This window comes from Mustela erminea, chromosome 6 (genome assembly GCF_009829155.1).
Source record: "Mustela erminea isolate mMusErm1 chromosome 6, mMusErm1.Pri, whole genome shotgun sequence".
Lineage (NCBI taxonomy): Eukaryota > Metazoa > Chordata > Mammalia > Carnivora > Mustelidae > Mustela > Mustela erminea.
The window spans coordinates 21682981-21700135 of NC_045619.1; the positions used below are offsets into that span (position 1 = coordinate 21682981).

Below are 17155 nucleotides of genomic sequence, written 5' to 3' on the forward strand. Positions count from 1 at the left end.
CCTCTCTGAAACCTCTGTCTTGGGTTGCTAGGATGATGAGGAAGGGATTAAACCATAAATGGTAAAAGCTTAGATAGTCATATCTTCTTGTAAATATTGTACTACTAGATTGATAGTCTTCTCAATCTTTCTTTTTCTTATGTTTATTAACTCTGTAAATAACATCTGAAATCCTTTTTTGGAATGCAGCAGGATTAATTAACATTTAGCCTATCTCTTAGAACTAAGGTGTTTCCCCATGCCGGGATTCTTGAGATTCTGTGTCAGAAATCAACTTGTGCCTAGTCCAGCCATTTAGTAAGACCTTGGTTCCAATGGCCACACCCACGGACTGAAACCCACCACTTCAACAGTCAGAGTTGCATGCTTTCAGAACAGGAAGAATGCCCGAGAGAAGGGATGTGTTCCCACGAATTTATCCTCAGCCCATCCCTTTCTGAATTTAAAGAATACACAATTCCTAACTTACTGACCCATGTAGGTCCAAACAAAGTTCATTTTAAGAAATATAAAGAAAAGGGGATCTGATTTTGAACATTTAAGAAAGGGAAACATAATTCGTATTTTTAAAAGCAATTCAGAAGATGTCTGCTTCCTTTTAAAACTTTCTCAGTCTCTTAATTGTGGTATTGCAGTAGTAATAATATCAAGAATATATGCTGCTGGCATATGGAAATTATTTTAAAATACAATGCTAAATGTGAATTAATAATTTATTTATATGGCTTTTGTTTCTCACAGATTGACAAAATAATGAATTCCATAGATGTTGGAATTAACAGTGAACTTAAAGAAATGAACGGTGAGACCACAAGTAAGGAAACCTTTCTTTTATGCTGTAATTAGTAAATTGCTCAGGAACTGGCTAGAAAATTATAGGAGACTTTAGATAATTTCATGTTTTTATCATGATAACAGCAGCTACAAATTATTTCCTTCCACTCATATCAAACAGCCATGACTTCTAAATATCAATTTTAAGTACACTGATTCAGCACATGGAGAGATTTTTTCCCCCATATGCTAATAAGCCAGTTAACATTAATGGAGTTTCAACTTTGTGTATAGTTAAGTATGAAGCACTTCAATGTGTTGTAAAGTATGATGACCTGATACACTGCAATTTTGCATTCAGTGAAATGTCCCAATCATCCTGGCAAGAGTGATTAACACTTTACCCCCAGATTGTGGGCTCCAGTATGGCAAGAACTATGTGTTACTCATCTTCATGTACCCCAGAATGCCTAGCAGAGTGTCTCACGAATAGTTGATTTTGCAGTCACTATTTAATATATTGCCCTATGAAGTATTATTTTTTCTCTATAATTAAAGCTCAGAGAAGAATTTCATTTGCAATTTTCTTTGAAGACTTTTTGCTTCATACTAATGGATGATGTCAAATACCAGATAGCTAAATATAAAAATAATAGCCCAATTCATGCTAGAGAAACTACTATTTTGGAAAGAATCAAAAGATCTGGCTTCATTTCCACCCAGCCACTAAGTAGTGGTATAACCATAGATTATCACATAGATCTATACAATTTGGAGTTAAAACAAGTGACTGCTAAGCTCTCTGAAGAACTCATGGTTAAGTTGGTAGTGATAGTTGATGGTTTTGTTGCGATGGTAAGATTAAGGTCTGTGAGAAAGAAGTCTAAATATGTTATAGGATAAAAGGGATTTTGTGGCCTTTTGACTAGTCACTGGAGCTTTTTAGACAGCACCCCATGTGACTCTTAAGCACAAGAAAGTTGGAAAATGGCTCTCTTATGAGGCACTGGACCAAGGTGGATAAGAAGTTGCATGGAAATCTGAGGTTGCAGTCACTGAAGGGGATATTCAGGCCTAAATGAACACCTCACTCATTTCTCCTATACTGGTACAGATAAGGAATTGCTCTAATATGACTGGACCCCATTTTAATTAAGTGATAATTGTTTAAAAGCTTACATAATTTTTTTGAAATGCATATTTATTTAAGATTTTTAAAATTGAAAAATTATTTTAAAAAGTACCAAAATTGTGTGCATATATCTAGGGACACAAATATGACATTAGCTCTGTGTATAGCCACATCTCTGATACAGAAATGCTGATAAATATTGAAGATTTTTCTAGTATTCAAAGAACCAGCCTAGGAATGTATGTTGCCACATGGTTCTTCTAGGCATGCTTACAGAATAATTTCAAGAAAGTGTAGGAATGCATATTTTTAATTGGGACAAAGTAAACATTTTTTTTTTTTTATCAATAAGAAATTCCCTGATACTAAGAATGTTCAGGCAGGCACATAGTACTTTTTCTATTGGAAGGCTTAGGTGACATTGAACATTAATGATCGGAAATTCTTCAAACAGATAATATGATATTATAATGAAAGGGTAATGTTATAATAAGAATAAATGTTAAAAATGCCAGTCAGGCAAAGCTGCCTTTTAGGGGCACGTTAGTAGCAAATAAATCCACAGATTATATCCCCTAATTCTCTTTCTACCACTTATACCACCATCCTACCCTGCCTTTATTTACTATTTTTCTACAGTGATAATGAAATTGAAAGTGGAGACTCTGTCCTCAGATTCATTACTACTAACGAAGTCTGGTTCTATATCTCTGTTAATTTTTGCCTCTTAATTTCATATTTATTATACACTAAGTGATTGGCCATGCCATGTGGTATTCCAATTGACCTTTAGATTATTGTGGATTACAACTTTACTAGACTGCAGGCTTTTCCTTCTTGAGGCTAGATAGACTAGAGAGGTGATAACCCCATGCAAATTCCACAAATACATACTGGGTACCACATGTCATTGGGAAATCAAGTGGTGAAATAAAAAGTCAGACAGACATGAATTCAAATCTCAGTTCTGCTATTTACTAGGCTCTTGGCAACTCATTCAATTTCCCAATCAACAGAAACGAGGTTAATATAGGATCATTGTAGAGATATGTCCAATGGCATATAGGTGGAGTCAGACTCACGCAGATATGTATTAAGTTTCAACTCCTCACCTTGCCCTACCACAAGGGAAATGTGGTGTTTGACACTGTGGATTTACATATGTGGAGATAAACACACATTAGCCCTTTCTTTAGGAATTCCATGATGTCAGTTAGTCTCATAGTCTTGATGTTAAATTTGCTATGCTCCCTGGAATAGTAGCTTGTCAATTATAATTCAGGTAGTAACAAACCCAATAGTCAGATGATACCAGAGAAGAGTAACTACTAAAAGAGATCATTAAACTCCAAGATACCCTGGCAAAGAAAAGAGAAAAATCTACTTTATTGACTTTCAAAAAAAAACCACACTAGACAGACTATCAGTGTATGGACTGTATTGGAATCATCTTAAGTACATGAATATAAAAAGTAACACTTAGTTAAAAGGTGTTTTTAAAGCTGGGATTTTTTTTCCTATACTTAACATTAATTATATTCAAAGAGAAATATTCTAGATTCTTATCTTTTAAAAACCTACTTTTTCCAAGATATCAATTCCATCTAAATTTTATTTGTAAATGAAAGCTATTAAAATGAATTTATAAAAGATTTTATCATGAAATACACTATATTAGATAGATAAAGCATAACTCGGGCTATTTACTGGCGAGTTCATAGCTCTGAAAACAGTCACTAACATTAATCTGCAACTCCACTTTCTAAGCTTTTGCTCCTTTTCCTCCAAGAGTCTGAGTGCCAAGCTACAGTTCAGAGTCCCTCATAGCTGAGATCCTCATGGAGAGGATAGAGATCCTTAACTGAGAGTTTCTAGGAACCTAGGAACTCACCAAGGCAGAATAAGTTTTATTTCTTCTCCTGATCTAAGCTCTACCTTTGCCCTAGTATGCAAGAACATGTAGTGCCTCACTTGTCCCTTTCCACAAAGAGGGTCTCCTTCTGGGGGGTCAGGACAGACATTTCCACACCCCCAGAAGCTGCTCCTCCCTGATGTTCAGCTGCTTTCAGGCCCTTGGTATTTGCTCACATAGCTCTAGATAATAAGCATCAAGAGATACTTTGCCAACGATGCAGCGGATAGCTGTTTTTCTAATGAGGTTGTTGATGGAAATATCATTCCTTAAATTCCAGGAAAACTTTTTTTTTTTTTTTTAAAAAGCTATTTACAATTTTCCAGAGTTGTCCTGTTGTGGAAATGACAAAGAGGAAAAAAGCTGAAATGTATTCCTTTCTTACTGTGTGTCAGATATTATGCACTTTTCTCCTGTGAACATTTTTCATTCAGTTCTCAAAATAACTGGGCAAGGTATTATTATACCCATTTTACAGATGAAGAAAGGCTCTGAAAAAGTAAATAATTTGTCAAAATCAACGGCTTCAAAAGTAGGTTTGTTTCTTCCTGAAATCCATTATCCTTTTTTTTTTTAAGATTTTATTTATTTATTTGACAGAAATCACAAGTAGGCAGAGAGAGAGGAGGAAGCAGGCTCCCCGCTTAGCAAAGAGCCCAATACGGGGCTCGATCCCAGGACCCTGGGATACTGACCTGAGCCGAAGGCAGAGGCTTTAATCCACTGAGCCACCCAGCCCCCCCCGAAATCCATTATCCTTTCAATCAAATACACTATCTACAGAGAGCAACAGAAGCCAGCCCTTTGCTTCTTTCTCTTTACTTCAAATCATACTCATAGGCACTAAAGAGAGCCAACAAAGAGTGTTTAAGTGTAGAACCAGCCACTTCCTCATAGCAAAGCCTAACTATTGGTATAGCGAAAGCTTTAGCTCCAACTCCAAAGCCCTCCCATAGTATAGGTCACATGGTCATATATTTAAATGAGTCATAGCTCTAAATATCTCCTGTGTCCCAAAGTGAATGCATAAATGCTGATAAAGACCTAAGTTTCACTTCTTTTCAGAGGAAGACTTTCCCTTGCCTCCAGCAATATTCCTTTTTCCATGAGCTGTTAAATTGCACATTAAAAACCTCTCCATGAAATGCTTTGCAACAGACATAATTTATTTTTGATTTTTATTTCTTTTTACAGCACTATTTTTAATAGAACCAACTGGGGAAGGTGGGTAGTAGAATACGTTAGCACACAAGCACCCTATTTTGTCCAAATTAAGAGAAGACTTATTTTTATTATATTTTATATAACACTTCACTGAGTAGCTTTTTGTTCAGATAGATTAAATCTAAGCAATTCTTAATAATACACTGGCCATGTAAAAATGTGAAGTATAGTAATTATTAGACTAGCATGAGTTAATCTTTATCAAGAGATAGTGTTTAATCAACCAAACAATTGTGTTCTTAGCACAATAGCCACTAAAATCTATTTAACACTGTTCATTCTAAATAGTTATTAAAAACTATAATAACCTACACAATATAGATTTTGATCATTAGTATAGAGCTGAGGTTTTCTGGTTTTGAAATTATTAGTAATATTTACATGTGAAATTAGGCTTCTCTTAAAAAATAAAATAGTTGAATATTACTCTATGGCCTAATATTTACCTATGATGTATAAATAGTTAGAACTGGTACATTGTTTTTAATTCAACTCAATATTTAAGCTTTCTGCAAAAGACCTAGAGCAGGTAACAAGTACAGTCTCTCAGCTATATTGGAATACTTTCCCTAATATCTTTCATATGTGATCAGCCAACAACTGCTCCAATATGTCCCACAATGATATGCTCACTACTTTCAGAGACAGTATATTCTACCACTAGGAAGTTCAAATTGTTAACAACTTTATTTTTTGACATAGGTTTGGATATGCACTCTAACAGTTACTAGTATTGTGAACTTGAGGAAATCATTTACAGCCTAAACCTCACTTCCTCACACAGAAAACAGCTATAACAAATATCTGCCTTCCCTCAGCATCATTAGAAAAATCTAATGAAATACTACATGAGAAAGTAGTTAGCTACATTCCTAGTACATAGTACTAGGATGATATCTCCTAGTACTGGATGATATCTCCCCTCTTTGATTTACCTTTTCCCTTCTATCCATTTTCTCTTTAAAATTTTTTCCTAAGAAACAAAGGGTGGATAGTGGCCCTTTATTTATTTCTAATACATATAAGTACCTTCAAGATATGGATGATATTTTCGATAGGCTATACTTCTTACACATTTACCATAAAATTGGAAAGCAGCTGCCAAGAATCTTCTTTGTAAGATACTTTAAAAATACTAGTTGAACAACTTTTATATAAATTTCAGGGCATTTTACAAAGTTTACCACTAACAATTCATACTGGGAAGAGAATAGGAGGTGTAGGGGAAGAAAAATTCTTCCTCTGCCCTTCAAGTTCTTCCAACTGGATCAAGAATTAAATTTACATAAGACCAATTAATAGGAGGAAAACAACAACAACAACAACAAAGTTTTACTACATGTGCATGGAGGCCCAACACTGAAATTGAAACCTAAAGAAATGGACAAGGCAGGCAGTTTTTATACTTTTTAGACAGAGACAATAAATACGTGAAGAACTGACAGGATAAAGAAAACAGATGTTTGGGAAGTTTAGTTAGTGAGGAATTCTAAGCAGAATTTTGGTTGAGGTAGCTGATTAGTAAAAAAGTTAACAAGTTTTGTTTCCATGTTTTCTTGTTTCTACAGTTTCCTTGGCTTTGAAGTCCCTATCTCTGGTGATAAGGATATGGTTTTACTTCTTAGTTCAGGGTGGGGTACCTTCCATGTGAGAGGTTTATTTCTTGCTTTTAGGGGGACAAAGGATGGTCTGAGTGTTCTTGTAACAGGTATTTCCCAAGTAGCTTCAATTCAAAATAATCAGCATGCCATTGTGGCACATTTTGGGCCACCTGCCTTGGCCCCCCTGCCTTGGGCCCCTACAGAGGTAAAAGTAATTAAGACTGATTCAAAATATAGCTAATAGACCTCCATAAGTTATGGATCATCATAATGATTGCTTTTAAATACAAATTTGTCTTCCTAAAGTATAATGAAGAATTAGCTGATAAACATGGGTCACTTACCCATGAAAAAATTTTATAGTTTATATTGGTTGTTTCTTTGATACTCTGTCCTGAAAAAAAGGCTTCTCATCTATGTGTATTTTGGGAACTCAAAAATAAAGTTCTAGAGAATTGGGAAATGAAATGTTTTATAAGTTGAAGAACAATGGTACCCAACACTATCACTTAGAGGAATGCGTCCTAAGGAAGCAAGAGGACAAGAACAAAATAAATGTATATAAAGGTGTTCATCTCAGCATTGTTTATGGTCCTTCAAAAACTAAAATCAAACCAAATGAACATTTATAGAAAATTTATAAATTGAGTTACTGTAATTCTCTATGATAAAATATTAAACTTTTAATTAGATAATTTAAAATGACATTAGATCTAAATTTATTATCATGGAATTATAGCCATAATTTATTACTAAATGAAATGAGTAGATAACAAAGTAAATTATAATCCCATTTTTGAATATACGTGCATGAAAAAGATTTGGAGGATGAGTGCAAAATGGTTTACTGTGACTATCTCTGGGTAAGCTTATCAGTGATTATTATTTTCTTCTCTCCTAAATTCTCTGAAGTTTTTACAGCGAATATACATTATTTTATGTTTATTGTCAGCCTTTCAATTGAAAAAGGTATACGTCAATTTAGTAAATAAATACATTGAAAAACAGGTTATAATTTATATATGATAAACATATATAATCACATATATATAAACATTTATATATAAACATAAAATGTTATAGCTATCAATGTAATAATAAAAGGTTTGCCAAGTAAATACTATTAATGAATACGTGATTAAGTCTTTTTGTCAGTTTTGAGCTAAAATAACTATTTCAGTGGCTTTCATTTAATTTATTTTCTTATGTTACTGCAAAAACTATCTACACATATTTTTAAAATCTTATTAAACCAATCCCTGATCAAAGTGATTTTTTAAGGTCCATTGTCAATCTATGTGCATATTCTGGTGATATTCTAGTCCTTGTCTATGTGTATACTCAATTTCTATATATTAAAAATAATCATATAGGTAGAATTTTGCAATTCTCATTTTCACATATTTCACAAAATTCTATTTTCTTACTTTTTTTTCTTACCTCTTGCTTTATCCCTCCTGTGAATATCCAATGTTAGCATGTATATGCTTCTACTCTTTTCTCCAGTTTCATGCAATCACAAACAGAAAAGTGATGATAAATAGATAGGTAGATAGATAGATAGATAGATGATAGATAACTGTTGTTTGTGTTTTCACAACAAGAAATCACACTAATACATTTCTCTGCAACCTATTCTTCTCATTCAACAATAAATCATAACTTTACCTTACTTTCATAATCAGTGAACTAAATAACCTGTAAAACAAAATTGTCCTCATAAAGTTCACCCTCAGAGAGGAAAATTTCTCTGATTATGTTGCTGCTCCAGGCTCTGCACTCCCTTGCTCTGTGACTTGCAAAACAACACCTCACACTGAGCCTCAGTTTCCTAATTTGAAAATTAAAAGGTAGGACTAGATTTTTTCCAACTCAATAATTCCATGACTCATAATTTTTATCTTCCATTTTATGGGTTGTGTTTGGCAGATTGTCCTTTTTGAAAGCTTTCCACTTCTTAATCTCTTAAGGACAAATGACCAATAAATCTCAAGTATGTGTATTTCAACTAGGTTCCTCTAAGAATGTTGCTAGATCCTCATTTTATACTCCTTTAAAGATATATTAGCATAATAAATGCATAATTTATTTGATATTGTTGTGTAAGATATTTAAGTTCTTTGGTTTTTTGTGCAAAAAAAAATGACAAGCTGAAATCATGCGTATATTAGTGATGCAAATGGGTATAAATGCAGAATTTCTGATACTATATTTTGCTTGCTTCTTGAATCCACTAAGCTTCTTATAAGTATATTTTAGACAAAAAAGTAGTTAACATTTCAATAGTGCATACTTTTCATTAGGTTGCCAATACTGACCAAGTCCTCACAAAGGCCTATTTCTTACCCACTGACTTGATCTGACCGAGCTGTAGTTTAGCATCTCCCTTCCCCACAGGGTCCTGAAGTTTGGCTTGGCCCCAAATCTAAGCAAGTCCTAAATGCAGGAGGACATCTTCCCTTAAGAGTTCATTCAGAATCAACTGACAAGAGAGAAACATTTCCTGTTAATGCCACTCTCTTCATATCCTCTGCTCAGCTCCCCTGCTGCTCCATTTCCCCTCCATGTTCCTATAGACTTGCTTTACCCCTCGTTATTGAAAAAGGCAAAAAAAAAAAAAAAAAAAAAAGGCATTTTTCTGTTTGATTTTGAAATCCTGAGGAAGGAGGATTTTCCCTGTTGTAATAATCTTTTTAAGTTTCTCCTTGCCTAAGTCTGTATTTGTCTGTATTTGACAGTACTAAAAATTTCTTAGGTCTTTCTGATTCATCTTACACCTTCTCAGCCAGTTTTACTTTTCCTATGTCTTATCAGACCATAAAGGGTGTTTCCTACTGTCAATCCTTAGGGAATATATAACTGATTTTCTTTGTGTAGTCATTGTTTTGAAAAATGTGTGCATGCTTCTATGTGTGTACATGTGTAGGACATGTAGAGTATACCTACAATATCAGAATTGTATATGTGACATAATTACAGATGTGAGATATATACAGATTGATTTCTGATACAATTCTTTTTTAATTAATTATTTAATTAACATATAATGTATTATTTGCCCCAGGGATATAGGCCTGTGAATTGTCAGGCTTACACACTTCAGAGCACTCACAATACCCTCCCCAATGTCCATAACCCAACCACCCTCTTCCTTCCCCACTTTCCCCCAGCAAACCTCAGTTTATGTTGTGGGATTAAGGGTCTCTTATGGTTTATCTTCCTCCCATGCTCATCTTGTTTCATTTTTTCCTTTCCTACACCCCCAAACCCCCACTCTGCCTCTCAAATTCCTCATATCAGGGAGATCATATAATTGTCTTTCTCTGATTGACTTATTTCGCTCAGCATAATACCCTCTAGTTCCACCCATGTCATTGCAAATGGCAAGATTTCATTTCTTTTGATGACTGCATAGTATTCCATTGTATATATATACCACTTCTTCTTTATCCATTCATCTGTTGATGGACATCTAGGTTCTTTCCATAGTTTGGCTATTGTGGACATTGCTGCTATAAACATTTGGGTGCACATGCCCCTTCAGATCACTACATTTTAATCTTTAGAGTAAATAACCAGTAGTGCGATTGCTGGGTCATAGGGTAGCTCTATTTTCAACTTTTTGAGGAACCTCCATGCTGTTTTCCAGAGTGACTGCACCAGCTTGCATTCCCACCAACAGTGTACGAGGGTTCCATTCCTTTCTCCGCATCCTCTCCAACATCTGTCATTTTCTGACTTGTTAATTTTAGCTACTCTGACTGGTGTGAGGTAGTATCTCATTGTGGTTTTGATTTGTATTTCCCTGATGCTGAGTGATGTGCAGCACTTTTTCATGAGTCTGTTGGCCATCTGGATATCTTCTTTGCAGAAATGTCTGTTCGTGTTTTCTCCCATTTCTTGACTGGATTATTTGTTCTTTGGGTGTTGAGTTTGATAATTTCTTTATAGATTTTGGATACTAGCCCTTTATCTGATGTGTCATTTGCAAATATCTTCTCCCATTCTGTCAGTTGTCTTTTGGTTTTGTGACTGTTTCCTTTGCTGTGCAAAAGATTTGAACTTGATGAAGTCCCAGCAGTTCATTTTTTTGCCCTTGCTTCCCTTGCCTTTGGCGATGTTTCTAGGAAGAAGTTGCTGCAGGTGAGGTCAAAGAGGTTGCTGCCTGTGTTCTCCTCAAGGATTTTGATGGACTCCTGCCTCACACTGAGGTCCTTCATCCATTTTGAGTCTATTTCTGTGTGTGGTTTAAGGAAATAGTCCAGTTTCATTCTTCTGCATGTGGCTGTCCAATTCTCCCAACACCGTTTGTTGAAGAGACTGTCTTTTTTTCCATTGGACATTCTTTCCTGCTTTGTTGAAGATTAATTGACCATAGAGTTGAGGGTCCATTTCTGGGCTCTCTATTCTGTTCCATTGATCTATGTGCCTTTTTCGTGCCAGGACCATACTCTCTTGATGATGACAGCTTTGTAATAGTCCTTGAAGTCTGGAATTGTGATGCCACCAACTTCAGCTTTCTTTGTCAACATGCCTCTGGCTAGTCAAGGTCTTTTCTGGTTCCATATAAATTTTAGTATTATTTGTTCCATTTCTTTGAAAAAAATGGATGGGATTTTGATAGGGACTGCATTAAATATGTAGATTGCTTTAAGTAGCATAGACATTCTCACAATATTTATTATTCCAATCCATGAGCATGGGAAGTTTTTCCATTTCTTTGTGTCTTCCTCGATTTCTTTCATGAGTACTTTATAGTTTTCTGAGTACAGAGTCTTTGCCTCTTTGGTTACATTTACTCCTAGATATCTTATGGTATTGGGTGCAAGTTTAAATGGGATCGACTCCTTAATTTCTCTTTCATCTGTGTTGTAGTTGGTGTATAGATGGAACTGATTTCTGTGCATTGATTTTATATCCTGATACTTTACTGAATTTCTGTATGAATTCTAGCAGTTTTGGAATGGATTCTTTTGGGTTTTCCACATAAAGTATCATATCATCTGCAAAGAGTGATAGTTTGACCTCTTCTTTTCTGGTCCAGATGCCTTTAATTTCTTCTTGTCTGATTGCTGAGGACAGGACTTCTAGTACTGTGTTGAATAGCAGTGGTCATAGTGGACTTCCCTGCTGTGCTCCTGATCTTAGTGGAAAAGCTTTCAGTTTTTCCCCATTGAGAATAATATTCGCTGTGGGTTTTTCATAGATGGCTTTGATGATATTGAGGTATGTGCCCTCTATCCCTACACTTTGAAGAGATTTAATCAAGAAAGGAAGCTGTACTTAGTCAAATGCTTTTCAGTATCTATTGAGAGTATCGTATGGTTCTTGTTCTTTCTTTTATTAGTGTATTGTATCACATTGATTGATTTGCAGATGTTGAACCAAACTTGCAGCTCAGGAATAAATCCCACTTGGTTGTGGTGAATAATCTTTTTAATGTACTGTTGATTTCTATTGCCTAGTATTTTGGTGTGAATTTTTGTGTCTGTGTTCATCAAAAATATTGGTCTGTAATGTCTTTTTTGATGGGGTCTTTGTTTGGTTTTGGGATCAAGGTAATGCTGCACTCATAAAATGAGTTTGGCAATTATCCTTCCATTTCTATTTTTTGGAACAGTTTCAGGAGAATAGGTATTAATTCTTTAAATTTCTGGTAGAACTCCCCTGGGAAGCCATCTGGCCCTGGGCTCTTGTTTGTTGGGAGAATTTTGATGACTGCTTCAATCTCCTTACTGCTTGTGGGTCTGTTTAGGTTTTCTATTTCTTCCTGGTTCAGTTTTGGTGGTTTATAAGTCTCTAGGAATGCATCCATTTCTTCCAGATTGTCGAATTTGCTGGCGTATTTTTGCTCATAATATGCTCTTATAATTGTATTTCTTTGGTGTTGGTGGTGATCTCTATCATTCATTATTTTACTTATTTGGGTCCTTTCTCTTTTCTTTTTGATAAGTCTGGCCAGGGGTTTATGAATCTTATTAATTCTTTCAAAGAACCAGCTCCTAGTTTCATTGATTTGTTCTACTTCTATTGATTTGTCCTTTTGGTTTCTACTGTCTTGATTTCTGCTTGGATCTTTATGATTTCTCTTCTCCTGCTGGGTTTAGGCTTTCTTTGCTGTTTCTTTGCTGTTCTTTCTCCAGCTCCTTTAGGTATAGAGTTAGTTTGTGTACTTGAGACCTTTCTTGTTTCTTGAGAAAGGCTTGAATCGCTATATACTTTCCTCTCAGGACAGCCTTTGCTGTGTCTCACAGATTTTAAACAGTTGTGTTTTCATTATCATTTGTTTCCATGAACTTTTTCAATTCTTCTTTAATTTCCTAGTTGACCCATTCATTCTTTAGTAGGATGTTCTTTAGCCTCCAGGTTTTTGAGTTCTTTCCAACTTTTCTCTTGTGATTGAGTTCCAGCTTCAGAGCATCATGGTCTGAAAATATGCAGGGATAGATCCCAACCTTTTAGTACCAGTTGAGACCTGATTTGTGACCCAGGATGTGATCTATTCTAGAGAATGTTTCATGCACTAGAGAAGGATGTGTATTCTGTTGCTTTGGGATGGAATGTTCTGAATATTTCTGTGATGTCCATCTGGTCCAGTGTGTCATTTAAGACCTTTATTTCCTTATTGATCTTTTGCTTGTATGCTCTGTGCATTTCAGTGAGGGTGGTGTTAAAGCCCTTTGTTGGATTATTGTCAATGTGTTTCTTCGATTTTGTTATTAGTTGGTTTATAGAGTTGGCTGCTCCCATGTTAGGGGCATAGATATATAAAATTGTTAGATCTTCTTGTTGGACAGACCCTTTGAGTATGATATAATGTCCTTCTTCATCTCTTATAGTCTTTGGCTTAAAATCTAATTGATCTGATATAAGGATTGCCACCCCAGCTTTCTTTTGATGCCCATTAGCGTGGTAAATTGTTTTCCACCCCCTCACTTTAACTATGGAAGTGTCTTCATGTCTAAAATGAGTTTCTTGCACATAGCATATTGATAGCTTTTGTTTTTTTATCCATTCTGATACCCTGTGTCTTTTGATTGGGGCATTTAGCCCATTTACATTCAGGGTAACTATTGAAAGATACGAATTTAGTGCCACTGAATTGTCTGTAAGGTAACTGTTATTGTATATTGTCTCTGTTCCTTTTTGGTCTACTACTTTTAGGCTCTCTCTTTGCTAAGAGAACTGCTTTCAATATTTCCTGTAGGGCTGCTTTGGTGTTTGCACATTTTTAAATATTTGTTTGTCCTGGAAATTTTTTATCTCTCCTTCTATTTTCAATGACAGCCTAGCTGGATAGAGTATTCCTGGATGCATGTTTTTCTCATTTAGTGCTCTGAATATATCATTCCAGTTCTTTCTGGCCTGCCAGGTCTCTGTGGCTAAGTCTGCTGCCAATCTAATATTTCTACCATTGTATGTTAAAGACTTCTTGTCTCGAGGATTTTCAGGATTTTCTCTTTGTCAATAAGACTAGTAAGTTTTACTACTAGATGATGGGGTGTGGACCTATTTTTATTGATTTTGAGGGGGGTTCTCTGTGCCTCCTGGATTTTGATGCTTGTTCCCTTTGACATATTAGAGAAATTCTCTCTTATAACTTGATCCAATATACCTTCCGCCCCTCTCTCTCTTTCTTCTTCTTCTGGAATCCCAATTATTCTAATATTGTTTCATCTTATGATATCACTTATCTCTTGAATTCTCCCCTCATGGTCCAGTAGTTGTTTGTCTCTCTTTTGCTCAGCTCCTTTATTCTCCATCAGTTTGTCTTCTATATCACTAATTCTCTCTTCTGCCTCATTTATCCTACCAGTAAGAGCCTCCATTTTTTATTGCACCTCATTAATAGCTTTTTTTATTTCAGCTTAGTTAGATTTTAGTTCTCTTATTTCTCCAGAAATGGATTTTATTTCTCCAGACATGGTTTCTCTAATATCTTCCATGCCTTTTTAAAGCCCAGCTAGCACCTGAGAATCATCATTCTGAACCCTAGATCTGACATGTCTGTATTGATTAGGTCCCTAGCCATTGCTACTGGCTTTTCTTTTTTTGTGGTGAGTTTTTCTGACTTGTCATTTTATCAAGGTAAGAATATATGAACAAGAGAATAAAATACTAAAAGGGTGGCAAAGACCCCAGAAAGATGTATGCTTACCAAGTCAGAAGATACCACAAACCAGAGGAGAAAAAAGGGGGTAAAAAGAAATTTTAAATACATATACATATATATATATATATGTATGTATATATATGTGTGTATATATATATATGTATTTAAAATTTCAATGTATATATTACATATATATATATGTATTTAAAATTTACATATATGTGTATATATACATATATATATATATGACTGGTGACTAGACCAGAGCCACTCACTTTATTTTGGGTGTATTTTGGTCTCTCAGAAGAAACTACCTCCCAAAATTTTCAATAAAGAGAAGAATAAATGAAACAAGATGGGATTGGGAGGGAGACAAACCATAAGTGACTCTTAATCTCACAAAACAAATTGAGGGTTGCTGGGGGGAGGGGGTTTGGGAGAAGGGGGTGGGATTATGGACATTGGGGAGGGTATGTGCTTTGGTAAGTGCTGTGAAGTGTGTAAACCTGGTGATTCACAAACCTGTACCCCTGGGGATAAAAATATACGTTTATAAAAAATAAAAAATTTTAAAGAAATCCTAAAAAAGCAATTGATAAGATAAGTTGGTTGGAAAAAGAAAAAAGAAAAAAGAAAAAAAAAGGTGTGGGGGAGATAATGTGCTTAGGCTGGAGAGTAGAACAACACCGTGTGCCAGATTTAGGGTGTATTTTGATCTATTAGGAGAAATTGTATCCCAAAATTTTTTAGAAAAAAACCCATATATATATATATATATGTATATATATATATATATATATACATATATATATATATATACAAAAAAAAATAAGGTTAAATAGAATGAAGGATGAAATATGACTATAATAATAATGGTTTAAAAAGGTTTTTTGAAAGGTATTGTTAAGATAAACTAGTTAAAAAACATTAAAAGAGCAAAAAGGAAAAGTTAAAAAAATTAGAATAAGAAAAAAATAAATTAAAAAAATTAATTAACTTTGCAAGACTGAAAGATCATGGGAGAAAGCCATGAATTTCATGCATTGCTTTCTTCTATCTCTGGAGTTACGCTGTTTTCCTTGTTCAATGAGCTTGGTCTTGGCTGGATGTTCTTGCTGATGTTCTGGGGAAGGGGCCTGTGGTAGTGATTCTTCAGTGTCTTTGCCTGAGGCAGAATTTCATAGCCCTTGCCAGGCACCAGGCTAAGAAATCTGCTCAAGTTCACTCTCCGTAGCTTTTGTTCCCTGAATGCTTTCCATAGAGCTCTGGAGGGCGGGAATGAAAATTGGGCTTCTCAGTCTCTGGCCCTGAGGAGCCAAGAGCTCAGGAACCCACTCCTCAGTGTGCCCTCGGAGAAAAGGGATCAATTACTCCCCTCTCCCTAGTCTCTAGCTGCACTCCGTGCTTACCTGGACTGTGATCGAGCATTTCTATCTCTGACACACAGTCCCATTTGGAGTCTCCAAACCCAGCAGATTCCTGCCTCCAGAGGGGGAAGGTGAGTCTCCCTGGATCTGCCACTTGTGGGGTCCCTGTTCAAAGAGCAGTGGCCAGACTTTGCCTTGGATCATGGTTTAAGGTAACCCTGAGCTGAGAGCTCATGGCTCGGCTCTGTTGCTGTAGTCAGCTTCCCTCCTCCAATACCTGGGAGCTCTGCAATATTCAGACACCCCTGATCTTTTAGTGACCCTGTGGGTCCTGAGACCACACTATCCCTGTGAGGGCTCCAACTCTGCTTAGCCTCTGGAGCAATGCCCTCAGTGGAGCAGTCTCCTAAAGGTTTTGGTTTTGTGCTCTGTTGCTCCACTGCTTGTTGGGAGCTGGCCCCTCCCCTGTGGTCTATCTTCCCATCACTTAGGATTCACTTCTCCACATATCCTGCCTTTCAGAAAGTGGCCAATTTTCTGTTCCTAGAATTGCTGCTCTTCTCTTTGATCTCTTGTTGAGTTTCTAGGTGTTTGATAACTTGTAGGTGTTTGTAGCTTGATAACTATCTAGCTGAACTCCTATGACTTGATGTCATTTCAGTCTGCTACTCCTCTGCCCTTCTGATCCAATTCTGTATCAATCAGGAATTTTCTAAGAAAATTATCTCTTATCTATTCATATCATACCAAGTGCTCATAATTATAAAACAGCAGTGAAATATGAAAGCATTTTAAATAAAACTGCAACATACAATAGCAAATACCTTATCACTTATTGTTGCTAAAATATGAAAGGCTTGGTATAGTGACATTGAGCCTTTATTGTAAAAGTAAAGGAAAGATTGTATTCTTTTTTTAAAGACTGAATAATATTCCATTCCAAGTATATACCACACTTTCTTTGTCCGTTGATCCATTAATGGCATTTAGGTTGTTTCCATAGCATGGCTGTTGTGAATAATGCTGCAATGA

The 17155-nt window shown here is 35.6% G+C and overlaps 1 protein-coding gene across 18 annotated transcripts in view; it reads left to right on the top strand.

Moving 5' to 3' along the window:
- ANKS1B (ankyrin repeat and sterile alpha motif domain containing 1B) overlaps positions 1-17155 on the top strand; it is a 1111154-nt gene that overhangs the window by 657971 nt on the left and 436028 nt on the right. For 15 of the 18 annotated variants that reach the window (XM_032346661.1, XM_032346662.1, XM_032346658.1 and 12 more), the window contains one exon: positions 742-814. In XM_032346661.1, the coding sequence (XP_032202552.1) occupies positions 742-814 (73 nt within the window). The remainder of the gene's footprint in view (positions 1-741; positions 815-17155) is intronic. The other 3 variants (XM_032346655.1, XM_032346660.1, XM_032346668.1) reach the window with 1 other exon arrangement.